Source organism: Tyto alba, unplaced genomic scaffold (assembly GCF_018691265.1).
Source record: "Tyto alba isolate M040663 unplaced genomic scaffold, T.alba_DEE_v4.0 Super-Scaffold_1, whole genome shotgun sequence".
Classification (NCBI taxonomy): domain Eukaryota; kingdom Metazoa; phylum Chordata; class Aves; order Strigiformes; family Tytonidae; genus Tyto; species Tyto alba.
In genome coordinates this window covers 39,916,301-39,943,794 of record NW_024881261.1, presented here as the reverse complement: position 1 = coordinate 39,943,794, position 27,494 = coordinate 39,916,301, and the positions used below count along the sequence as shown (strand labels likewise).

Genomic DNA, 27,494 nt, shown 5'->3' with positions numbered 1-27,494 from the left:
TCTAGGAGGTCTTAGTTCCTCAACTTAGTGCTGGTTTTAGTAATTGAAAAATTAAAGCCTTTACAAATGGGGATAGCAAGCAAGTTAATGTTACTATGGAAACCTTAACTTCTTCTTGATTTTTGTTCGACACACTCATTTTACTAAAGGTTATCATGAATGTTTATTCGTATTTTTGTATACGAACAAATAGTCATAATTGTGATTCCTTGAATATCAAAAGAGCCATTGCATTTTTTAAAGTGTTGCATTTACGCAGTACTCAGTACAGAGGTGCACAGTGGTTGCTAGAATTGGCTAATGTAGTTAATTCTATTAAACTGTTCATTGCTCTAGAGCTCCTTTCAATGATCTTAGTCTAAAATTTATTTTAGGTGCATTATAATTCTGGTTTTATTACACAGAAGTCTGTACATGCTGATCAGTGCATCTGATGACATTTCAAGAAATATTTAAAGTTGAATTAAGCTTCAAAGCTGGTGAATCCATGTTTGATGTGAAAGTGCCTATATGGACACGAGCCAAGTTTTAAGAAATGTTTTACTTCCTCCACCAATATGGGAAGTAACTGTTCCTTTCACAACCTAGGGGGAGGTTGGCTGTGCTAGTAAAGAGAGTGCTGTTACAAAATGAAAACATTTAAAAGGGAGGGAAAAGCATGCAATCATTTCACTGGAAGGCAGCCTTTTCTTAGGATAAAAGTAAGTTGTGGAGACTAGATCGGATGTGAAGCAGAGTTTACCAACTCTGCTGAATTTGATGTATATCAGTAGTCCCTTGTGCACACTGATGGTCCAACCTTCTGTGGAGAAACAGAAGAGTTACATTGCTTTTGTAGTAGAAAATGCTAATGAGAGAGAATTGAGAGATTTGTTCTGACATTAGCCTGTTCTTTGGGGGAATGCTGCAATTTTATTTATTTAATTATTTATTTTACAACAAAGCACACAAGTATTGAGGGTATTAGACACACTTTTTTCTGACCTTTTAAAGAAAAAAGTTCAGCTGCAAAATATACATGTTTATGTAGAGTTTTATGCGATATAGAAGAAGTTAAAAAAATTGGAGATTAAAATAAAAGCTTTCACTGATAGCTTCAAAGTAATTGAACAATTTCCTTCTTGATTTTCTAACAACATATCATTGATTCAGTTGAATTAATCTTGTATTTGCATTTACCTTGGTGCAAATAGCAAATCTCCAAGGTTGGGTTTTCCTGTCAAGTCATCAAAAATACCAAAATGCTCATAAGTAATTTTGAATATGGCACATGGGAGATCCATGATTCTGTAAGTAAAGTCTAAACTATGAAAAACAGGTTTCATAGTCCCCACCTTAAAAATCTGTAATTCTGATGCAGTCCTGTAATTACAGTTTTAGTTAAATCTTTGTCTGCTGTTTATTGGTTTTGGCTGCCAAGCAAAGCAAGATTTCCCAGCTCTCTTATTTGGAAATAAAATGAGAAATGTGTACATCAGGGCATGGCTGTGAAGGCAGGAAAGTAATTATTCTATTCTTTTTATATGGGGACGATATTATGCATGGGAGTGCCAATTGAATTTCACTCTTTTGTTTCCAGGTCTCTGTGGTCAATCAGTTGGATATGCAAGTCATCGTCTCTAATGTTCCTCCCACCCTTGTGGAACAAAACAAAGATCAACTCATAGGGTAATACATTTATTTAGTCTACAAATATTAGACAATTCACTGGTTTTGTGTTTAGATTCAGCAAGGAGTGCTCCCCCTATACCACGATCTCCTTTTCTGCCAAAAGACTTGAAAATGAGCAGGCGGGTATTTTGATGGGGAGCACAAGTGGCTGAGTGACAACACTGGCCCCCCCAAACCCACATTTTGCCCCTCCTCTGGAGAAGGCAGAGGTACAGCACTTCTTTGATTGCACATTTGCTCACTTCACAGGCTGAAATTTGGTTTAGAGATGCCCCTAATACAGGCCATAGTGGAGCCTCCAAACACTGAGCACAGAAACCACATCTATCAAAATCCAGGATGTAAAGGAAAGCGACCTCCAAAAGGCAGTGTGCCTCAGTGAGCTGTACTGCTTCACTGCGATTTTATTTGGGTGACGTAGCTGTTAGGGAAAGCAGAATTTAGAAAATTTATGCTGGTACAATTAATACCACTAATATCATTAAAGAAAATTTTAATTGAAAAAAAATGGTAGCAGGCTGTCATTATTCAGGCCTAGCAAGTGAAAAACATTGCGATGAGGGGGACGGGCAATTGGAAACATGAATGCTTTGAGATAACAGTGAAGTATTTTATTGTACTGGAAGCCAACTAAAATCCTTTTGGTCCAATATGTTTTAATAGCACTCATAGACCACAACATCATCAGCTTCCAGGAGTTAGGTTATCACTTCTAGCTTCTTTTTGTAAGGTAAGGACAATTTTCTGTACTTTGCAGCATATAACCATGAATTAAACAATATGGGAAAGAAAATACAATAGGAAATAGTTTTAAAACAATCTCTGTATTCTTCTGTCACTTTAATCAGTGATGAATGGCATTTCTCAGATTTCAGCAGGTCTCTTCCATCCTGACTGTTGTCATACCTTTACTTCTCCATGGAAATTGAAATTCCTTAGGGTTGGTGATATAATAACTCACTGAAAAAGAAGGGTCTTGTCTCTAAATGGCCCGTGACTTCCCTGGACTAGGAAAAAATATTGATGGGTTGCTTCTGAACATTTAGGAGGTGTTCCCCTTTTCTCTCTCTGTTTTGAGCCAGCTGTAAGTTAGCTCTGATAGAGTCTAATGTCAGAAACACTAATTAAGTTGTTCAGGCGGTAGTCTGTGCTCACAGGGACTCCGTTTCCTAGAGCTAAGAATAATAAAGGAGTCTGCTTGCTAAAAACTTCAGATCTAGCTCTCCAAAAGTGTCAGGTGTTGGTGTTGACTGGGGAGACAAAGAGCAATGCATCTTTTAGTGACAGTAATAGGGAAAGTTTGCTTCTGCTTTGCTAAGCCCTCAAGTTCACCTTAACGTGCTGCACTGTACAAATTTTTCTTCACACGGTAATTTGTAGCCTTCCTGGGCTTCTGTTTTCTTGAGTGGAGAAGATGAACATGTGTTTTGTACCAGGCATTTCTACCTGTTGTAGAGTAGATCTCAGGCTTAAATTTGACTTAGGCTGTGTTTGAGATCCTCCCAGTTTTGGACTGTCCTGGAGCCAAAGGAGCCACCAGCAAAATACAGACAGCTCTTACAGAAGGTGGTTTGAAACCAGGGTGGAACAAGCCTGGCTGGAATGAAGAGTGTCAGCTGCATGACACATGTGTCATGGGACTGAGAGCACGAGTGCTGAAAGGGGTGGCAGGGCAAGAGCGGCAAGAGCAGATAGCGTCTTACCCTTTCACCACCCCTCCAAAAATCTCCTTTTGCGAATGCTGGAGCATCTTGTTTCCAGCCCCCAGCAGATCTCAGCAGTGTTCAGTGCCTCAACAATAAATTGTACCGTAACCATACCCTCACTCCTCTCCTTCGAGGCCCAGAGGAATAGCTGGCATATCCTGCCACAGTCTTGGAAAATGGCCCAGAGCTGATTCCTCACTCTGTGCTCCAAAAAACTCTTTTCTGCCAGGTTGGAATCCTTGTTTCACGCTGCTCTGGCCCTTGTGCGTAGAAGTCACTGACAGATATGTAAATATTTCATAGTGAATTAAGATTTTGAATGAGTATAAAAAAAAAAAAAAAAAAAAAAAACAACAAACCATGGCCAGGTTTTGAATTCTAAAAATTAACTTGGGAAGCCTTTACCCTCATGAACACCATGAGGCCGGCAAATGAGTATAGCATAAAATTTCACTTCTAAGGATAAGCTTTTAAGGACAACCTTTAGATTGCATTAGTTTGTTTGAAAATTGTCACATTCTTTACTGAAAATATTTGCAGAGAGCAAAATTTCGGGAAATAATTTTGCATATGTGTACTTGTCTGTTTCACATAGAAATGTATTTATTTCACTGCCATCTTCAAATTTCTTGCATTTCCTTCTTAAATTTTAAAATTATGCTATCTCCCTGTTTTTATAAAAGCTTTAATAATTCATGCAGGACACAAAAACAAAATAATAGGAATCTGTGATTTTTCATGTGCTATACAGATGATATAACGACAGGCAAAGGGAAAACAAATAATTTGGAGACCTTCTCAGGCTAAAGTACTTCTCCCTAAAGAGGTTTCTGAGCTATTTTAAATAATGCAGTAATTTATAAAATTAGAACAGTTTGTATAATTCATTAACAGATAAAAAGACTATATCAATAACTAAATTAATCACTACAGAGGTTATTTAGCTCTTTCTCCTCTCATTTTGGCACTGGAGTGATAGTAAATATTAAACTCTGAAAATTTAACATTTAACCACCAATTGCAATAGTTGGTGATGGGGAACGTTGGAGAAGTGGGTAGTTGGGTCATATTTGAAATTATTGTGATTTTTTGCAATAAAAAAAATAGTGATTTAAACAACTTCAGAGAACCAAGTTATAACAGATTCTCCCCAGGTGCCTGTAATTTTCACTAGAGAGTAGATACAAGGTATTAAGAAATACATAAATCAGTTCTTAAGCACTGGAAAGGCTTGCTCAGCATAGCCCAAGATGTATGATGGTTAATGGTCCAAATAAAGGAAGCATACCATAGAAGAAAAGATTTAAAACTTCACTGTCTGTTTGGCTTAGGAGTTTGGACTTTTTGAGGGATATGATGGATGTGTCCTCAGCTGACATTTCTGATAGTGTCGTGATCCTTTCCAGTCGTTCAGTAAGCACCTTGGTTTTCCTCCAACTACTTTAATTTCATCAACAAGCTTTTCATATCCTCCAGACTGCACATCATTGTCAGATTTGCCATTTCTCTCACCCGCTGTAATTATGTCTGTTCAGATGGGTCCATTTATGTCTGCTACAGAAGATGACAGAGAAAATGGAGTGAGGCTTAGTGGAAAATTCAGTGCATGTTCCTCTCTTTCAGAAAACTTGGTGAAGGCAGATGACACAGTGTGCTTTAAATACGGCAATGTTTGTGAGTGCTTACTCATTGGGAAGGAACAGCATTTCAGCTAGAATAAAATAGCCAACTTCATGCTCAGAGCATTTATTTCTTCAGTTTTCATGTGACTGAAACTTAAACCTCTAGCTAAAACCAGATACACCACATTGCCAAGAGAGACCTGTGTCATCCCATGGGTAATAGAAATGTCTTGTGAATTAAACTCCTCTGTACACACTTCTATAGTTGGCAAATCATTTTCTCTGAAATGCAAGAATAGAGTGGCTCAAAATGAGAGTGCTTTGATGAAATACTCCATAAACATTCCTCTTGAAAAGGTTGGTTTTGCCCTACATCTTGCACACCCTACAAAATGGAGATAATACTGCTTAGGGAACTCTTTTCTCCCAAAGTGGAGCTAGCCAAAACCAATTGGGCATCATTTTCAATGTTAATGTTAATGGTTTTTGCATTGTGTGCACTTTCTGAGCCAATCAGGTGGGTAAAGAAAACACATTTAGCTGCACTTGGATTGCTCTGCAGTTGTTAAAGAATGGATTGAGAATTGTCTTCTTGCTTTCAAAAATCATACGAGGTGTCCCACGTTCTTCTTTCCTCCTTGCAGTGAAAAGTGAGCGTGGGAAGAATGGAGCTTCTTTTCTGTCCATATGAAGGAAATCTCCTCATGGTGGTGTAGGAATCTTTCACTGGAAAACAGGGTCTGATGGAATCACCTCATACTGCTAATAAGTGTGCATAGATGCAACAATAGATAATTGCTTTGTTATTTAATAATAAACTGTGAAATAAATATAAATATTTAAACACTGAAATAATTACTTCCCACATCAAGATGTTTCTCTAGTCACCTGTATTTTCAGTGTGGTCTTGGTGGTGATTCCCTTTTTAATATTTTGACCTCATAACAGGCAAGTCACTGTGACTATATTACTGCAAAGGTAGAGATCCCAAAATTCAGGTACTAGTTGCATACCATGGGCTTTTGAGCCTGACTTCTCTGTGTGCTGCCCTAGCATTTTTTGTTCTCCTGGGCTGAGGAATTTAGGTGTGTGCAACCCCCTGGCCAGACGTGCCTCTGGAAGTGGAATCCAAGTGCAGATGGGCAACCTTGACAGGATGGAAAAGAGGACCTGTGCAAGCCTCATGGAGTTCAGCAAGGCCAAGGGCAAGGGCCTGCCCGTGGGCCAGGGCAATCCCCAGCACAAACCCAGGCTGGGCCCTCGAGGAGTGGCTGGAGAGCAGCCCCAAGGAGAGGGGCTGGGGGGGTTGGTGGGGGGAAAACTGCCCGTGAGGCAGCCCCGTGCGCTGGCAGCCCAGAACCCACCCGTGCCCTGGGCTGCAGCCAGAGCAGGGGGGGCAGCAGGGCCAGGGAGGGGATTCTCCCCCTCTGCTCCGCTCTGGGGAGACCCCCCTGCAGTGCTGGGGCCAGCTCGGGGGCCCCCAACAGCAGAAGGACCCGGAGCTGCTCGAGCGGGGCCAGAGGAGGCCACGGAGATGCTGGGGGGGCTGGAGCAGCTCCCCTGGGGGGCCGGGCTGAGAGAGTTGGGGGGGTTCAGCCTGGAGAAGAGAAGGCTCCGGGGAGCCCTTCGAGCGGCCTCCCAGGGCTTAAAGGGGGGACAGGAAAGGCGGGGAGGGACTCTGGGTCAGAGGGAGTAGGGATAGGATGAGGGGGGATGGTTTTAAACTGAAAGAGGGCAGATTTAGATGAGATCTAAGGCAGAAATTGTTCCCTGTGCGGGGGGTGAGGCGCTGGCCCAGGGTGCCCAGAGCAGCTGTGGCTGCCCCCTCCCTGGAAGGGTTCAAGGCCAGGTTGGACGGGGCTGGGAGCCCCCTGGGCTGGGGGAAGGGGGCCCTGCCCGGGGCAGGGGGGTGGCACTGGAGGGGCTTTGAGGGCCCTTCCAACTTAAACCAGTCTGTGATTGTATGCTCTTGGGTAGCAACCTTATCTGTCTTCTGGATGTTCATGTGCATTATGTATACGTTGATGCAGGTGATTTCCTACTTGCCAAGACAGGATTACTGGAAATAACACACGTGATAACTCCAGGGAACTTTTCTTCATGTGTAGTTTGGCCTATTATAGGCTACAATCTTTTGATACCTCAGTGCATATAAAAGAATGGGAGAGTTCCATAGTTAAAGAAAATCCACACTCAAACCTCTAATGCAATGTAGAAGTGACCAGGCAGGTTTTTTACTAGAAAATCCAAAGCTGTTCCTTGGAGATATATCGAGTCAGTGTTTTGGAATACAAACGTTCAGCCTGCTAGCTCAATAGTTTGCATATATGAAGTTGACTGCAATCATTTCTCAAAGGAGTGTCTGCTCTGCTTTACTATATAGAAACTGTGGTCCACATAAAAGAAATATCATAATATATACTACAGCGATATATAATTGCTATAAATTACATATCACAATATACATCACATGTACATTGTACTTCATACATAATTTTATGTATAATCATAGTCTATGAGATAATATATTTGGCATTGGAATGCACAGCCCTCTCTTTAGGGAAATGTTTCAGAACATGGATGATTTCCCTTCAGTTATGTTTTGCTATTGACAATATGGCAAACGGTGTTTTCTAATCTCTGTTGCATGAGCCAGTCGGTGGCATTTAAAAGGGACAGCTGACATGAGTGCAGTACATGGCACTTGTGCATATCGTTGTATTTTATTTCTTTGCTCCCACTTCCTTTTTTGTTAGAATGTCGGTGTGTTCAGTAATTGGGAGGATGAGCGAATACCTCTGAAATGTCGCATTTTTATCAAGATGTCGCTATGTGTAATGAAATGAGATCTTATGGGGCATCACTGGGATTCCAGCATTCTTGGTACTTGTAGGAAAGGCAGATGCAGCTGCCCCATGGATGGGCTGCCCTAGAGGTGCTGGCTGGGAAATACAGCGCCTCTGAAAGCACTCTTGACTGTACTGATATAGTCAACCTTAGTGCACTAGCGTTTTTTCTGCTCCTCAGCCCATGAATTAGTAGAAAATTAACACCTCTCCTGCTGGATGTAGTTGCAGTATATAAATCACTCAGACCTGTTAGTTTTCACATAGATGAAGTACCATTCTGTTACTGGCTTTATGATTTTTGTCATGTAATTATTGAATTAAGCCTAATTACAAGTGACTGGGCTTCTTGCATATTTGGGTGGTGGCAGTGAACTTGCTGTCAAGCACTCTTCACAGCTAGCAATTACTTTCCTCCCCATTACCAAATGTTCTTTAGTCACAGGTGCTGCTATAGCTGCCTTGTTCTGTGCCCCAGTGCTCTCTGACGCTGTTATATGGGTTCATTTTGCTCCTGGCCCCTTGGTCCACCCCCTTTCTGCCTTTTTCCCTTTCACTTCTTTGTGCTGTATTGTTTAATTTTAAATTAAATTGCAAAATTAGCAAATAAATAAATTATGAGATTAGAGGGGCATTTCCCACCAACTGGCTACATTGTATTTCTTATCCACCCTACGTTTGGCTTTGCTTGGAGGATGCATGTCCTGTAATACAGTGTTTAATAGAGCCCATTCCATTTCTTAACAGATCTTAGCCTCCCTCCGCTGTAATCAGGATGATTAACAGCAGTAGGCTACCTTTATTGAGTTAGGTAATAGAGACCAAAGCTTATTCAACTCCAGCTTTTCCTCTTGCTACTTCCGCTGCCATCTGGGAAGCACTGGTTCAGCGATCTCCCCCCTCCTCTCAATAATACCAAACGTTGTTCTGTTAATGTATTTTCTATGAAGCACTATAATGCAGTGCATGGCTTCTCAGATAAAGCTGTAAAGTTCTGCTTTATTCTGAAATTGCTTACTGTTGCAGTAAAAACCCTTTTGTGCTGAGATCTGAAGATGTGTCTCTGGGTCAAAGTCAAGATGTCTCTGTATTAATCTTCGGGAGAATGTAGCATAGTGTTCCTTCTGCAACTGGGAAAAATGATACTGAAATAAAAAGTTGGAGTGTGTATAGGTTTTTTGGAGGACAGGATTACACACAATGAGCACAAAAACAAAAAAAAAGTAACTTTAGCAATATGTAGGAAATCAAATTTCCTTTATGGCGTGCAATCCAATATGCTTTTATAGGATTAAGATAAGTAGGTATTAAGACATTGTCTCTGACTTGTTTTCTAAATAATTTATATGTTATCATGCAGAGTAAATTGGCTTAGTGGTGCTCCTTCCTGCTAGGCACATGCCCTGTGCATGATACAAAAGTAGAAATAATCTTTGACAAAAGCCTGTTTTATAAAGAAGGAATAGACTTAGGCTTGAAAGAAACCCCAGTTCTGGCTCTTTTATTCTACATTGCAGCACAAAGCAGGCTGACTTAGCTGACTGGTAAGGGTTTCTTGAGTTGTGCTGGCAGCAACAAAGCAGTTTGGCGCTTCTCAGGAGACCACAGAAGTAGTGTGACCTTCCCTGTGATGTATATATGTTGTAATAAGGCATCTGGGAGCTGGGGCCCAAGCACATCACCCCTCCAAAGCTAATGCTAACTGCACCAGGAGGGGCTGGAACTGGTCCTTATCTAGTTGTGAAAGTACAGCTGAAAATCCAGCAGTTTAGTTGTCAATTATTAACCTTGCAAAAGATCAACAGAGACAGAATTTGGCTGAAGTTGAGCAAAATTGAGCAGGTGTACTCAGATTAAATGAAACACTTGAAAAGTCTCTATTGATGTGTACCAGCAGAGCTGAATACTCTCATCTGTGCATTGTTGCCAAATTTGCTTGTGCTTTCAAATGGAGGCTAAATTTTCAAACTTCAGTGCACGAGCCGAAAGTTACGCAGGATATCCGGTCTTCAACACCTGTAGCTCCAAGTCTATGGTACCAGTTATTTCAGAGTCCTAAAAGAAAGAGTGAATTTTTTTTTTATTTTTTTTTTTTCTTTATGTGCTCTAGAAACATGGTAGGCTATCAAATTACTAGAGAACTGAAACAGTTTTTTTTCCCCATAGAATTTTCTTCTAAGAAAATTGTGCGTGAATTACATTCAGGTGCTGGTGACGATCTGAAATGATCTGCAGGTTGAATTGTTTCTTTTGTTTGTGTGCTGATTCAGAGGATATGCATACAACTTAGCAATTCGGCCTGAGGGTATAAAACTACCGGAATGTTGCAGTGCTCTTCTGGGCCTTGTCATGCATCTTCTCTGCCAGGGACACCGGAGGGTTAGTGAACCTTGCTGCTGACTTACCAAGTCTTGTCACGATGACTGTTAGTCTGGTTGAGTAGCCACTGCAGCTGGGCTCTCGAGCAGCTGATTCCGTATCTCATATTTTGAGAGGAATTAACTGAACTTTCACATTAGTTTCCAGAGGATCTTCTAAGTAGACTTTTGCGTCTTTCCCAGTAGCAGGATCTCTCCCATCCTGGGGCACGCGTCTGGCATGCCGGATTCCTGCAGCTGTAGGGAGGAAGCAGCACGATGCTGTGCTGCCAGGGTGCACCCCTCAATTCAACCCTGTGCTCAGCAGGGTCTTCTCTGCCTTAACGGGGTGCAGCACCCTCCGTCCTGCCGTGAGGCTTGATGCCTCAGGTGCACACATCAGCTCGTGGACGTAGCGCTGAGTGCGGCCCTGGAACGCGGCGCCTTGTCCCAGATGCTGGGTTTGGGTCTGCTGCTTTCCAAAATGTTCTGGGAGGCAGAATGTCACCGGCCAAGGGACAGCTCAACAACCCAACACACCTCTGTTTTTTTGCCTTTCCATTTGTTCTGCATCTAAAGATGAAAAAAATCATCTCTGAGTTTTCAGGATATTTTGGGCCACATTATTTCCTCAATGACAACGAAAATCTTCTTGTCCTTCATTTCATCTCACTGGTGTCACTGATGGGAATTCGGAAGGCGATGGTAATAAAGATGCACTGGGAGGAATTTCTGTTCATTACATTATGTCTGCAGAGCCAAATGGAGTTAGAGCAGTAGGCAAATCCCATCGCCTCTTAAGCTGCTGATTCTACCGCTCACTGCACCACTGTTGGGAGGATGTCAATCACCCTCATTGCATTAAGAAATGACAGACAAATTTTAAGCTAACTTTGGCTGATAAACACAGCAGAACTGCAGATGCTGTTGTTACTTAAAGTATTCATTTTAATGGTTGGTTCTTGTGAGTAGTACTACAAGCAGGTGGCCACTGTCCGTGGAGTTTTAAAACACTGCAGTGTTTTCAGCATCACAAGTTCAGCTGAATGACTTTTAAAATAACTTTATGGATAACTAACCTATTTTTAAGTGCATTCTTTAATTGCTACTTTTCAGTCCTCAGTGCATTTTTATGATATATTTCAACCTAAACGTGCAATTTGTGTGTTTCAGATGAAATATTACTGTCATTCCACTGCACTTCGTGGTGTTTCTTGCCATGTCAGTTAAAGCCAATGGCTGCAATGTACGTATTTCTTATAGTCAGAAAGTAACATGCTATTTGTTCTTCAATTTTAATCATGTTTTAGACAAAGGTATTCTCAAAGGCAATGAATTCCAGTAGAAGCCATGCCAGGAATTTCTGAGAAAAGGGAATGTTGTTACCAATTCCGCTAAAAGTGACCCTACATTATAACTTTCCAACCTTACAAGGTGTTTCTGTTTGGGGTGAAATAATAGTTCTGTGCAAGGAAGCAAAAGCATTTCCCCCTGCAGCAATGGAAGATGACTGCATACTAATTAGGGAGGTGGATCTTTTACATATTGGTCTATATGAATCCTTATGCAAAACACCATTCTAAAGATGGTTATGGTTTCATGTAGTCATTTATATTCCCATACTGTTTGGAGGGGGTTTTATAGTAATCTGCATAGCCCAGATTTGTTCTGTCAAGTTTTACCTGGGAGAATTATTGTTGCTGAGATGTCTGTGGCAGGTTATCGCCTTAGCTGCCAGTTAAGTGTGTGCCAGAAGCAGAGATGAGTAGAATTTACCATATCTGCAAACAACAGGACTGTTGTTTAGAGGACACCAGTCAACTAGCAACGTGTCAGACAATCTATAGTTTTATTTCCCCTACAAAAATGGCTCTGCACTAAGAGTATATATTCGCTTCTAGGTAGAACCTGCGTGTAACAGACTTGGATTTTTCAAACTCTTAGAGAAAAGCTTCTATTGTAAGGGCATGCTAAACTTTCTCAGAACAGAGAAACTGTATGGATAAATGTGAATCAGTGGTCTTGAAAAATTATGTGATGGTGATACTGCTTTGACAGCATTATTTTTCTTTGGAAATCTTGTGTCAGGAAAAAAAACAACAGCAAAATGTAACCTCAGCAGCTGCAAAAGATTTTGTTTAAAACAACAAGTGACTTCTTAAAGTCACTGATGTCCTTTTTAATGAGATTTGTCTTTCTCTGCACCCTAGTGCAACCTTGATATATCAGGCAGCATGTTCCCTCTCATTCCCTTGCTTTTGCCTCCTAAGTCGGCTATTGCTTTTTGATTTGATACTCTGATCACATAAGTTAACCCAGGAAATCTTGTATTTTCCCATAACTCATAGTTCTGATGGAGTGTTCAGACTTCCAGCTTCTCTTGCTCATTTCTCCACACTTCTTTGCCCTTGTATCCAGTATTGATGACAGTTGCTTTTATGCCTCTGTTTATAAAACTCTTTTTGAGCTCCAACTGAACCCTTCTCAGCACCGGTCTGGAAAACCCATCACGCCATTAGCAAGTCGGTGTGCAAAGACTCTCTTCCCATTTTCTCTGAGATGCACTCAGTCCTTGCCCTACAGCCATGGCTAAAGCTCTTCTGACGGCAGCATCTGAACAGCATTCTGTTTTCTTTCTGTCTCCACCCATTCTTGCGAGAGTTGGGGTCCCCACCATCTCAGCTGCCAGCCCCAGCTACGGGCGTGATGGGAGCTCCAGCTCTCCCTGTTGCACACAGAATTTGAAGGCCATCCAGCTGAGCTGTAATACTTCTAAACCTCCTTTTTTTTATTGGACACACAGTACTGCAGATACAGGGCAGCAGTCTGCTCCGGGAACTCAGCAAATGTCACGGGCCCCACTAGAGTAGTGGACCAGACAAGGAGGAAGGAAAATAATATATTCTCTTAAAACTTTATTAAGGCCTTGTCCTTTCTAAAGCAGCTTGTTAGAGCACTAGAGAGTTATGCTTATAACTTTCCATAATCTCTCCATGTCTGAGGTACAGGTGTGCTTGCTGTCTGTGCAGAAGCTTCTCAGGTGCTCAGCGAGGTCCTTTCCCCATCCGTTTGGTGCCCCTGCAGGCATGCTGAGGCATTTCAACCTGGCATAGGCATGACTTTTGTGTTTTATTGTTTGGAGGGACATTCTGCAAACAGCCATTCTCCCCTCACCTTTTTGAATATTTGAGGAAAAACATCACATTGTAAGACTTCTACTGTAAACAGTTCTGCATGGAAAACTGTAGAAAAAGACGAGATTTTGAATTTAGAACAAAAGCTTCCAAAAGCGCACACCAAAATGTGGACATTCAGTTGCCAAAAAAAAAAAAAAAAAGAATATTCATTAATAAAGTTTAAGAAAACTGGACACATTACAAGAATTAATAAAATGACCAGTAAATGTCATCTTCTGTAATAAATTTTAATTCCCCGGAATTACATTTATCTTGTGTATTGACACATTGCAATTCATATACATATCTGCAGAGCGAGCCATTCTGTGCTCTGGCAGCTTGTAATGAATCCTTCTCTTTGGAAAAAAAGACAGATTTGGTTTGGTTTATTGTTGTTACGCCCTTGTTATCTCAGTCATAGCTGCTGCTGAATTCTATCAACCTGTCTTTCTTCTCCTTATAGAACTTCTGCAGTTTATTTTATTCTTTTTCCTGTGGTAAACATGTCAGCTCAGTATTCCAACTTTCTTGGGGCTGTAAAACTTGATCATGCCTTTTGGAGTAGCAGGTGTTCTGGCACCTGATATGTTGTGCTATATTGGAGGGCCAGATGAAATATCCCACCAAAAATGGTTGAAGTGGTTGTTTCTGTGGGTGAAAATTTATTGTATGCAACCTGTGTAAGGCTGGAATTGAAAAGTTCTGAAATCATATAGCTTAATAAAAGGATGACAGGGTTTTTTTTTTGTGAAATAGAGATGGTGTTTCCCATGAGCCATTTAAAACTCAACTGATGTCATAAATACAAAGAGCTAGACTTAAAGACACTATTTCTGATGACCTCTCCTAACACTGCTAAGCTTTTCCCAAGAGTTCAGCATTTAAGAGGTTATATAGGAGCAGAGATTTTTTAAAAGTGCTCTGAAGGTTACCATCATTCTAAGCCTGTGGGTTTTGTCTATTAGTATCTCATTTGGGCTGTTGTCAATCTTGATCAGCACAAATAAATCACTGCAGCTTTTTGGCTCTCATCTTTAGGATTTTGGAACGCTATGTCCAAGATCAGATTCCCGGTGCAACGGTCGTGGTAGAATCCATCGGTGCGCGGAGGTTTGGGGATGGGTACTCTGAAGAGGATTACACCAAGTCTGACCTCATGGTCTACGCAATTGACCCACAAACAAATAGAGCTATAATGAGGAACGAACTTTTTAAGTAAGTATGTTATTTCTTGCTCTTGCCATACTTCAATGGACTGTTTTGAAGCACGTTGCTCTGTCTCTGTTAGCAAGTGGTTCAGAATGACAGAAAAAAATCTATTGAAGCAGTTGGTGCATGCCAACCTACCCTATGTGCAGCTTGGGAGTTTACAGCTTTACTAGGTTCAGTCCATTCTGTTGAGCTGAATGGCCCCAGTACCTATGGTTTAGACATTGTCACCACGACAGCTTGCCATACGTTTGGTCCACCCTGTGAAGGAGCTTCCAGTTTAAAATCCTCTGAAAGAATTTACTTTCTATGTACCCAAACCTCTCTGTGATCTCCAAGCAAGGGCTTTGGTGCTCCAGTCGTTGACCTTCAGGCTTTTTGTAGTTTCCATTTGGAGCATGTCTCTTTCTCTTTACTTTTTTGTTGAAACTGAAGAAGGGGAAGGAAGAGAGGTGGTGTGCACCTAGTCTGAAGCACAGACATTGGGGCATGACCCAGGTGTATATCTACATGCAGGAAATCAGTAGGGCCTACAGGTGCCCAGTGGGCTGAGCAGACAGGTCTGCATGGGCCCGTCCCACCAGCTGCTAGAGGAGATGGAGAACAGCAGTAGACAGACCACTTATATTCATGATTTGACGTTTTTTTGCCTTTTCAATCGACTTCCAAATTAGCAGTTAAATTCCAGTGTCACGTAAAACATAATAGACGGCGTTTTATTGACTGATGATACTCAACAGCATGTTGCCAGTGAACGGGCCAGCCCTGGTCACTGCAGCAGAGGGGTTTGCTAGGATCCCACTCTGCCTGGGATTTTGCACCTTAGCAGAGCTCCGGTGGAATATCGCTCTGGCACACTACTGCTTTGGGGGCCAGCGGGTAACTCCGCTCTCCACCTGCAAAGAAGAGAAGCCAGACGTTACATGGGTAAGGAAATGAAATTAAAGTAATCTCTTTACATGGTTTTTCTGAGTCATCACTAGTGCCAAGTAGGTTCCAAGACAAAATTAGTATCTCAACCCATTCAGCTACCAATGTATCAATAAAGCCATAGAAACATTTTGTTAGAAACTGTATTTTTTGTGTTTCAGCCTTCTAATGATTCAGAACAATTAAAATGCAAATCAGGCTCTTCTTCTAGAGCAGCCACTATCTTTTGAGGTTTTCTGCATGTGTTTCACCTTTCTGTTTGCTTTCTATCTCGGTGGAAACTGGACCAGACTGTTCCATGACGGTATAAAGCAGCATGTCAGTCAGCAGCCTAAAAAACAAATGGCTGTGAGCCATCTCAGTGGACTGTGATTGTCAAGGGGCTTGTTCTCCCGAGCTCTTAATTTAGTGCAGGTGAATTATAGTATACTAAAGCTCTACATATATTCAGAATTTATAGGTTGGAAGAGATCAGTGTGGTCAGTCTGACCTAGTATAATAAAGACTATAGGAACTCCCAGAATTTAATTCTGCTTTGATCATGTCTTTCAGAAAAGCAACTGCTCAAGAAAAATCCAATCAACGACAACCTTTGTGTTGTTATTGCAGGGTAATTTTTTTTACTGTCAAAAATTAAGCCTTTTTTCTTTTTTTTAAATTTGTCTAGATAAAGTCACAGAGTTGTATTATAACTGTGGATGCTAGATTGAAGCATCCAATTGGTGCTTTTAGTTTCTGGTTCCCACCAGGGTCTAGGCTTATGATCACATCATCCTCTTAAAGTCTTTTCTTTAGAAGTTCCTTGATATCTGCACTCTGGGCCATGTTTTAATTCTTTTAATCACTTACAGTTTCCTCGTAACCCTCTCAAGTCTTACAGCATCACTTTCTGAACTAGGAATATAAAAAGCAGGTACAGTTTAGCAGTGGTAGCTTTCACAGCCATGGCAATACAGCCTCCTTCCTTCTGGTGGCTGTTTTTTGTTTGTAGGTGTCTCCATGGTCATAATCTTTTTACGTCTTAGTGATGCAGTGGGAGTTTGTGTTCACTTGTCCACTACCAGAGCTGCTGATCGGTCCCCGAATGGGGTCTCTGTGATTTTGTTCTCAATTTTATTCAAGAGTAGAAGTGGAAATTAAGGAAACCTGGCAGGGAGCCAGCAGATATCCCTGATAGATAACCATTTTCCTTTCTCTCTAAGGAAAAGTGCCAGTAAATCTGCTTGCAGTTCTCCTCTAAGTGACCTTTGCACCCCAACCCGCTCCCCAAACTAGTCTCAATAAAATGTATCTTACTGCCTTACACCCAGACTATCTGGTGATCCCTCTTTATTATTACTTTACCACTTCTACGGTTTGTAAATTCATTGAGGTCTGTGTTTTCTTCCACTCATAGCCAGTTTAGAGAATCGTCAAAGTGGGATCTCATTAGAAATGCTCAAGGTCAGAAAATTAGTAGGACCTTGATGACAGTTGAAAATTCTGACACCCTTTTAACTCATCACTTTGGAAAGCTCTCTGCAAACCTACTATTAGTATATGAAAGTGAGCTAGTATCTGTATGTGGAAGCAGTGAGCTCCTTAAACTCCTTAAAAAGAATCTTTTTCTGATGCAGACCCTCTTCATGGTCAGAAAATGTGTCCCTCTTCATTTTGGTGTCCTTTGAAAATGTAGGAATGTCTTTTTAGGGATGTTTGTGTGTCCAGTGAAATACACAGAATGGAATAGAGTTAAGATAGGTTAAAAATCAGTTTATCAAACGTGAATGGAAGATTATTCATTTACCTGGTCTGCAACCTCATTAAAATGCTCCATGTACCTGCATACTCAGTTTTTCAGTTTTTTTTTTTCCTTCTCTCCTTTTTTTTTTTTTTTTTTTTTTTTTTTTTCCCCTTTTCTCTTTTCTATCTTCAAAAGTTTTTAAATATTTAAATCAGCAAAATCCCAGGGAATTCTTTCCTGGCTTTAGGGTAGAGGTGAGTAAGTGTCAGCTTACTGAAGTAAGGAGAAAAATGAATTGAGAGTTTTGTAGCTTGACATCTGAAGTTAACAAATTTTGGCGAGCAGGTGCATGAAACTCAGGAGATTTGGCTCAGCTCAGGTGCTTACCCAGATCTAAAAAGAAATTCCTTCTGTGACCGTCTTTTCTGGAGTTTTGATCTTTAGAGAGATGGCTCAATGTTCTTCCTGTCCCAGCCACAGGACACTGTAGCAATGGTTGTCCCTTCATTGGGAAGAGATTGCCAAGAGTCACAACCATCCTTCTGCCAGCCAGGAACCTGCTTCGGATCCTATCAGAAAAGAGATCAATTGGAGAAAGGACCTTTTAATAAGCTGGATATGATGGAGGAGAAAGATTAGAAAGTCAGAAAGTGATGGAACCCCCTCTTTTAAAAACTTAATTATCAATAAGGAATATAAACTTAGCCAAGGTATTTTCCAAATGTTGAGAAATTTCATGATGTACACAGAAGAGAGAGCTGTACCAACAGCACAGATTTAGCACGTGAATTCTGTCAGTTGTGATTTTAATACAACTTACAAAACTGTGTATTGGAAGATACCGGTGGCTTTTCTTAAATGGACTTTTTAGGAACACCTTGCTGTGTTTCTGCTTATAAAAGGTAGTGAAGGCCCTGACTTTAACAGAGTTTATGCTAAGCCTGTCACTGAAAACAATTATTGGCAAACGTCTTTTAAGGAATGTGGGGGTAAGTTGAGGACAGAGTGAAGCAGAGTGACCTGTTCCCTTGTTGCAGGTGGAGTTGTGCTGGGATACAGACAAATATCACTGGTGACTCATCCTGGTTGGTGCTGGCAGCCAGGCACAAGTCAGAGCAGTGGTGGGGTCCCAAAGGTGCTTGGCTTTGCCCTGGAGCAGGGAGGAAAGGATAGTCAAGGCAGCTAGTGGCCATCAGCACCTGAGCAAAGTCCTACTCATGACCAGCTGCATTTCTACAAGAAATAAACTCCACTAAACCAAAGCTAATGTTTGAGGCTCCCAAAATCACCTCCGGGAAATATCCCTCCAGTACATCAGGTCGTGTCCAACAGCCATTTATGAAATTAAGAGGTATAAGGAAATGCAGTGTGCTCTGGATGTGCTGGATTAATGCTGATGTGCAACAACGGCGGTGCAGGCACAGACTGTGCCGTACTCCCTACCAGGATATTTTGAATGGGCTGGCTCACATCCAGAAGTCCCAAACGAATAGCCCAATCCCACATACTTGCGTAAAAGCAAAATGTTTGGCTGGAAAACAAGGACATGATTTAGAAGTTAGGGACATAACAGCTGCACTGTGTTAGTCACTGCCACCTGGGGAAAACCCATGGGTCTTTCAAGACATGCTGATTTTCTCCGTATCCTGTGCTATGTAAGATGGATACGCAATGAGAGATTCATACTTTTCCTTAAGACTGTTATGACTGATTACTTGACATTTTTATTAATCCAGAATCTGGTAACACCAAAAAAATGGGTCTGAATAGTAACTGTGCTTTGTTATTTCCTCCCTCTACCACAAACTCCTAAAAGTGGGCTTTAAGGCCACTTGGATAATTTTACAGACTGAAATGATTATTCTCCTTTTTTATCTTTTATATAAAAGAGGGTTTGATTTATTGGAGCATAAAAACCAGTTGAATCCAGAAAATTTCTCCTGCATATATTAAGTGGAAAATGTCCACCATTAAAAATAAAATCCTTACCCTGTCTGAATCTTTTGCACAACGTGTCACGTTTCATCATGAAGTAAATGTGCACAGTTGAGTTACGAACCTGTTAAAATATGGTTTGTCAAGAAAATGCTAACAGAATTTTAACTGAGAGATTGTTAAAATCGTCCAGAGATTTAATGCTGTCCTACTTGAATGCTTTTGCCAACTCAAAGGATGTGTAACATGCACCAGTGACATCTAGTGTACACCGAAAGAATTAGTGGTCCTTTTATACTCCCTTTATGTCTTGTGAACCATCGGAGCAGGTCCTTAAGCTGTGAAAAGGATTTTTGCTCAAATACCAAAGAAATGTTTTCTGGGAGAAATCAAGGAATTAGTTGTGAATATCAGCAGAGTATACTAATACAGAGGGAAATTATTCTTCAAAACACCTTGGGTTGCTTCTTCTGAGAGGGTGGGTCTGTGTGCAAGCAGCCACTGCTTTTCTTTGCAGTTAATATCATGAAACCAGCACCATCTCATCATTCGGGATTAATTGTCCTGCATGGTATGAGATCTAGCTAATACGTTACACACGGGTCACAGTGCATTCTCCCCAAAGTTCCAAAAAAAAAACAGGGACAAACAATGCCATGGGGGTTTATCAGTAAGTTAATTTGAGAGAAAATCAATTGTAAGAAAGTAATACCCTTTAAGAAATGGTCTTTTAGGAGTGGAATTTCTGTCTCATGATCAGACTAAGGAAATAAAAGCTATTTCAGACTTTTTTTAGACATTCAGAGTTTATATGCAGAAATTCTTTCAGAATATTACTTTAGCTGTTGTTTTTCAGGTATATTTTATCTTACTTGACTTTCTTTCTTCAGGAGAAAGAATGTATATGTAACAGTTTGGGGTTCTGCTGTAGCTAAGAGCCAGCAGGCTCTTCCTCCATGCTAATGGGTGCCTCTTCCTTTGATCTTTATAGCTGGATCCTACTACTCGGCAGCTTGTGACACAGTTAATCCTCACTTCAAAAGTGATTCAAGAATTTTTATTTTCCTTTGGAAGTTAAATCTTTGGCCAATATACTTTTTCAAACTCCTGAAGTAAATTTCTTTAACAAACATACTGTTTGCTCTCAAGACGTGATCCAATAGAAAATTTTCAGCTGAATGGGAAAGGAGATCTTTTGATTAGGGTTTGCATTTGGCTACTTGTTTTTGAACTGTCAGTTATCAGCTCAGATACTGAATTTTTTCCACTGCATTTGCTTTTTCAGAGACTGTTACAGCCCTTTCCTTGGTAGCTGTGTTGTTCCAGGTTCCTCTCGTAGGTGATGCACCAATGAAACGGACGTTGTTGTAGGTTGCAAGCAGTGACAGCAGCAGCATGTCGTTCCTGCTTAGCTGGCACCCCAGTTTTGCCTAAGACCTAACTCTGTCTCCACAGTGTGCCTTGTAGGCCTGCTTGAAGCCAGTGTTTTCGTGATAGCTGTATAGATAGCCTATTGTTCCTGTAATTAGTAATGTTAGTCAAGACCCTTCTGGTATCTGGCAGTGTTTGGAGAATCCCTGAAGTTTAAATTACAGTTTATTATGAACATCTAGTGTTTTTCCTTTTAGGAGAGGTGTGAAGCTCCAGAAGAAATGGCCTGCATCTTCCCAAAAAAATAAAAAGAGGAGGCAGTTTACAGTAATCTCTGCCTGTCATCTTTTGTGACCTCCAATCTGACTTTAAGAAAACGAGTACAGATGATGTAGCATTTTCTAAAATGTTATTGTTTTCCTTGTTGCAATTCTCCTGCATCTCTCAGGAATGTTGCTACAGTTTCCACCCAAAAATTGCCGTGATGAAGAGGATGCTGTCAGGTAGCATGAAGCCAGCGAATAAACTCCCTCAGCACTGTGCCAAGTGTTGAGAGGGCACATCCTTCAGCTACTCTGGTGTTCACTCCCAATGCAGATGAGTTCATCTGATCATTGCCCTTCTGTGTTTTCCTCTTGCCGTCAAACAGGCATGCTGTAAGAGGAAAGTCTTACTCAAATAATTCAATGCATACTACCAGCACTAAAACCTAAGAAAACAGCAGAGACGCAGAGGCTAACTAGACAGAGCAGATGCGAGGATGAGGCTCCGAACTGGGGGGAAGGGGTCAGGGATTAAGAAAAGCTTGCTTTTTCCAAATCCTTTTTCTTTTTAATATTGAAAGGGAAGTCAAAAGGGAACAAAGCGTATGCTACCTCTGCAGCTGAAGAATTTCCATAAGAAGCTGAAGAAAGTCCTCTAAAAATGACCTGCTTTTAGAGGAGCATCAAGTTGATCTTTAGGCCAGAGCGGTCTTTAGGTATGTGTGCAGGAGGGTTAGTTAATCCTCCACAACAGACCACTGAAGGAAAAAGCACAAAGCCAGCTGTTTGCCATGCTGCTCTCAATGGCAGGGAGAACTTTTTGCCCCTAGAAATGAGGATAAGCTTCATCTCACCTCTCCTTTTCAGTGTTTAAACGGTGTTCTGGCATTAAGTACATTGGAGTTATCACTGACATAGGGATTACAGGGAATGAGTAATATTCTTAAATCCATAAAGAACAGGTATGTGCTTTATCAGACCATGGTTATTAACCCTACAACTATGCAGTGATTCACACACCGTTAATGAACCTGGCTGTAACAGTGTTCTTTTGTGACACTGAAGGTTCCTGGACGGCAAACTGCTGGATATCAACAAAGACTTTCAGCCGTACCTGGGGCAGGGGGGACGCATCCTGGAGATCCGCACCCCAGACGTGGTCGCGAACGTCAAGAAGCAGGCACAAGCTGTAGGCTTCACGGAGGGCGCGTTACTTGCTCTGGCCGTCATCATCTTCCTTTGCTGTATGCCAGCTATTTTAATAGTTATGGTCAGCTACAAACAGTAAGTACTGCTCCTCCTTTTTGTGGTAGCAACGTTGTGGTAGGGATGCTACATTTCATAGCAGAACCGCTTTGAAAATTACCCTTCATTGCAAGGAAATGATTATATTATTATTAAGGGAAGTAGCTTTAATTTCCCTCTCACCACAAGAGCTGGTCAATGTTTGATGTGGGCTGTGCGTGAAAAGAGAAAATGCATGGGAAGTGCATCTTGCAATACTTTCTAAAGTCGTGGCGCAGTAACTGTTTTAGATTATGTGCCAAAACACAAGATGAAAAGCCAGATGTTTGAAATGCAAGTGTAGATTCAGAGCTGAGTTCCATGCCAAAAAAAAAAAAAAAAAAAGAAAAAAAAAAAAAAAAAAAAAAAACCACAAAAAAACCCGAAGGGAAAAGGTGCTGTTTCAATAAATGAATCAAAAATCAAATTGTGTAGCTTGGGCAAAATAAGAGGACACATTTTTTTTTTTTGTTTAAATCCTAAAATACTCAGAGTTTTATTTTTTCCTTAGCTGTATGCTTCTTAATTGTGAACGTTTCATGAAGAAGTGATTTTGTGCCGTTTTAGCGCTATCTAAAGCAGCATACACCAGAGAGAACCTTCTTGATATTTCCACTCACCTCTCATAGACACAAGAGGTTTAAGTAATTGGGCTAAGAGACTAATTAAAGGATCAACATCACTAGCAAGTTCCCCTCAACTAAGCCTTTTCAGGTCTACTCATTTAAAATCAATGCATTTGGACTTAAAGGCTGCGTATTTATTCTTTGATTTCTTCCCATGGAAGATTTCTAATTCCAGATGCATGCTCTGTGCACTCAGATCATTACAAAATCAAAATATAAATATTTCTGTGCATCTTCCCTGGTAAATGGCTATATTCAACTTCTGTATATATCAGTCTGTACCTCCATATCTTCCTATCTTCATTTTAAAATCGATGAATTAGCTGGAACATAATATGCCCTCATTGTGGGAAGCCTCTGCTCCACAGCACCAGGGAGGAAGGAGTTCCTAGAGCCCTGCTGGATTTTTTTTGTTTGGTGGTTTTTCTTTTTTGTTTGTTTTGTTTCCACGGGAAATGCTTTGGCATCTGCTCCCTTCGTTGTGTTGAGGGCAATGAAGTGTCAGTGCCTCTGCAGACTCCTGCTGCAGTGTTGCATCGGCCTGTGGGAGGAGAGGGCATGGAAGAGCTGATGCACATGTATTACAGTAAAGCAATTACAAGCTGAATGCTGCAGTAGGTGTAATGTGGCACGTTACTCCCGGTGAGATTTAAAGTGTGCATTTTTCCTTTCTGCACTGCAGTTAGGAGTTAGCAAAGCTCTGTGTTAGTCATCATTTAAAAAGCGAATCCTACATGGAAAACCAGCAGCCTGCCTGAGCGTGCTTTCCTCAGTGATGCCAGAAAGACAGCGAAGGGTAGCCATTGCTTGATGGTTGCTGCACATTCTTATATTTACATCCCAGTTTCTCCAAACAATTTGGGTCAAAGGGAAAAGTCCTGTTAAATGAGTTTGAAAGAACTTGCGAAACTTGGGATGGCAGCGCATCTCAAAGCTGCTTTACTTCTCCCAGAATTGTGGATAAAATTTGCTTCCAGTGGAATACTACTGAACCATTTCACCCTACAATTAGGTGGTGGTTGATGTTACCTGAATTGCCTGTTTCTTTAAGAAATCTAGTAGCGCTATTTTTCCTAAACATCTGTTAATTTATCAAAAGATTATCAATCTCTTTTAAGAGCTTTAAGGAATCTGCCTAACTTAAATTCATAAAAAAAAAAAAAAATTGTTGTCTAGAAATATGACTTGGAGTTGGACTTATAGCAGACCAATGTGAATAAACTATACTTTATGGAAAAGATATCGCTGAAGAGTGCCAAAGAAAATAAAAGGAATTTTAGTGTTAATACCAACACCAAAAGCTATCCTGAGCCTTATGGTTTCTTTTTGCATTACAGCCTTTTTTCTCCTTTTCAGAAAGAGTTGTAGTATTTTTCCTGATAACATTCCGGTGGAGTTGGTGCTCCAGTCTGCCACTGAGTGTAGAGATTATAGCAGGATAAATGTAACTGTCATACTCACAGCACATACAATGGAAATGTTAAGAATTTCTTACTGTTTTTTGTGCTCAGTAGATCCATTTTTCAGTGCCTTCCCAATCAGTGTTCAGCTTGCTAAATTTTGTAAAAATTATAGTTACTGAGAACTCATTTAATTTATAAAATTATCACTGTCAAAGTGCAGCTCAGTGCCTACATTTACGACCTGTAAATAAGCCAGAAACTATTATTCTTTTCTATTAAATAGTGTCTTTGAAATACACTATCCAGTACAACCCCATAAGGTAACTATACGTAATATATTATTTACTAATCATAAAATACCAGTATCCTCTAAACAGCAACCAAAAATAACACTCCTTCATTATTGAAGATGTTTCCTATGGCATTCTTGAAACATGTTAAAATGAGAAAACAGTTATAAAACCGCATTGCTAGGAGTCTACCTGTTAAAGAAATATCATGAGGTCTATTAATATTTTTATGCTTTGTTCTTTTCTGTCTGTGTGTGTAGCAGGGAGAGGTTTTCTGTAAGCCCAAAGCAGTTTTCTCTGCTCTAATTCATATTTATGCTGACTGCAAAATTGTTTCAAGAGTATCACAAATAGCAGCTAAATACTGTTCAGTTCTAGAAATTACGATTCTTTAAACATGTCATTAACTATGTAATTTTATGTGTGGAATAATTAAGTAGCATCTAGTTTGTAACTCCTATTAGGTTCACTGTTTAGGACAACTGTTGCAAACGGAATTCATTTAACCTTCCTTTTTATCTCTTTATCTCTTTTTGCATAACAAAACAGATTCAAAGAGTAAGTACTTATTTTCAGCTTTGTTTCTAAGAGTTTGTATAGGAATACTGGCAGCCTACCAGTCTTTATTTTTAAGAAGAATGGGTACTGATCATTCAGTAAGAGTTGCTTCCTATACTTCAACTTGCTCCTGATCACCTTGTATGGCAAGGTTAAAAGTTACTTATATGGCTACTCAGCGTATTTTATTATTGCATGTTAGCACACATTAAAGATGCTGTGGTTCAGGACATTGCCTGTTAGTAAATATTTCCACGTGTGTGGTATTCCTCAGGCAAGCAAGTGCATGTCAGACAAGAGAGCGTAGAGAGACTTCCCTAGGAAAGGTCATCGGGTATCAACCCCCCTCAAAACCAAAGCAGGGTCAATTGGTCACATCACCTCAGTGGCGCTCCCTCAGTTACACACAGGAGGGACCACAGGTTTTGTTTTCTAGGTAGAAAACAGAAATTTGTCTCATAGTGAATTAGCCCAATAAAAAATAAATTTTTCAGCAAACCTGTTCGTTGAGACAGAAATTTCCCAGCCGATTGTAATGAGAAAGGAGTTGTAAATGATACCTTAATCTTTGCCAGAGGCTTTTTTTTTTTGTGTGTGTGTGTGTTTAAAATTACAGTTTCTTGGCACTTGAATGAAGCACTTGATCACAGAGCTTCCTCTCCCCACTGTTAGTCTTGTGGTGTCAAAGCCAGCACACACGTTACTGCCTGGGGAATACCTGCCGTGTCGGTGATGTACAGCTGGTCAGGAGGTTTCCGTCCAGGGGGAGCTCTGGGATTCCACCAAGAGACAAGAAGTAACAGAAAACTGAAAAAGACAGGAAAAGATTACCACGTTATTACTTTTCTTTGAAGACAGAGTGCAGGGATGTTTTGAAAACTGCAGGGAAAAAAAAGAAATAGACAATTTTACATCTCGGCTTATGTTAGACTGTTTCTAATGAGTATTTCTCCTTCTCTATGCGGCTTACCAAAGGCGACAGGCCGAATGTGCAAAGACTGCAAGAATCCAGATGGCTTTACCAGCAGGCAAACCATCAAGCGCCCCTGCCAATAACCTCTATGAAGAGCTTGGTGATAGCACCATGTAAGTATTCCTTGTGATACATCAACAAAATTGTTAGTGATCGGAGTCATGGTTCACTTTCCAGGGATAATGCCTCATGAAGTCAATGTCAAAAAGGCTTTTCTTCATGAAGAGGTCTTTCCCCAGCTGCTTGGGGTTCTCAAGCAGGCAAAAAATAAATAGCACAACTCTGTACAGAGAGAAAAAACAATTTAACCTCCTAATGGGGATTTCTTGTAGTGCATGGGAGAATCTTTAACAGGTTTTAAGTTGGCAAAAAAACAGGGTATAACAAGGTGGGGTTTTTTTCTAGAGCAAGAGCCTACAGCAGGCCATTGCTACCAGGGTGAGCCAGAACTGAGCTCTTTTAGTGCCTTTGTAAATCCAGGCCAGCATGCCACTTTTTTCAAAGCTGTTGACTAAACACCTCCTATGAAATTGTTGCCCCGGAGTCCCCATTTGCTATAGTAAGGAGTGTTCTGTTGGGTAAAGTTGGGGGGGGGGATGTTGTTCTAAATTTGAAACTGAATGTTGAAATTAAAGATAAAGGAACTACCAAAATAGAGAAACCCCTGGCAGCTCAATGAATATATCTTTTACCTACTGCATGCTTATGAAATAATGCTATTGCAAAGATGACTACCTTTTCACGCTTCTGTGAATCTGAAGTTTATGGGCTCCAACAGCAATTTAACTCTCAGTATGAAAACATTGCAGTGGAGAATAGCCAATTAATATTTGTATCATACTGGGGGGTTTTGTTGATAAGCTTGCCACACTTCTATGTTTATACTGTAAAACCAAATAACGCTGAAGAACATAGCATTAATAATATGTTTGGAGGCAGGCAGAGAGAGCTGCTGTTGTTGTTGAGGATTGCCCAACTTCTGCTCTATTTTCCATCATTATTTGTTTTGCTCAGAAAGTTGAAATTTTCCAGATGCTGTGATTGAATTTATAAAACGTTAAGGGGGCATGACAGGGCGTATCACTGCTACTTTAACTCTCGGCCATCTGAGTGCAGTCTCTGCGTTTGAAATAATTCCAGAGCTTGAGCTTTTCTGGGTAAATAGAGGAGCTATACTTGAAGCAAGAATAGCTTCTCCTAACTGCTGAATTTCCTCCCATGACTTTTGCCTCTGTGAAGTGATACTGCTTGGGCAAAAAAGGAGAAAAAATGTATGTTCGACAGTAGCATATAGTCATATTTTTGAATATGAGCACTTCTGCTTGTGAACTACATGAGATCACATCTTTACACTTATACATACAGTGAGGTGTCCAGATAGATAAAATTCCCGTTTCCTTTTCATTTAACTCAATTTCTACTGAAATTAATGATTCACTACTTCTAATTTTACTGGTAGTGATATGAAGTTGATTATCTGTGGGAACTGGATATCCCAATGGATGAATCTGAATTTTGTATTGATGAATACCTTATGCTAAACCCAGAGCA

The 27,494-nt window shown here is 40.6% G+C and overlaps 1 protein-coding gene across 14 annotated transcripts in view; it reads left to right on the top strand.

Annotated features, from left to right (window-relative positions):
• The window catches only part of PCDH15 (protocadherin related 15), an 862,106-nt gene that overhangs the window by 813,073 nt on the left and 21,539 nt on the right, over nt 1-27,494 (top strand). For 10 of the 14 annotated variants that reach the window (XM_042793377.1, XM_042793500.1, XM_042793448.1 and 7 more), the window contains 5 exons: nt 1,580-1,668; nt 14,417-14,593; nt 21,875-22,093; nt 24,962-24,970; nt 25,946-26,056. In XM_042793377.1, the coding sequence (XP_042649311.1) occupies nt 1,580-1,668; nt 14,417-14,593; nt 21,875-22,093; nt 24,962-24,970; nt 25,946-26,056 (605 nt within the window). Of the gene's footprint in view, nt 1-1,579; nt 1,669-5,643; nt 5,738-14,416; nt 14,594-21,874; nt 22,094-24,961; nt 24,971-25,945; nt 26,057-27,494 lie in introns of those variants that run through there. The other 4 variants (XM_042793586.1, XM_042793412.1, XM_042793245.1 and 1 more) reach the window with 2 other exon arrangements.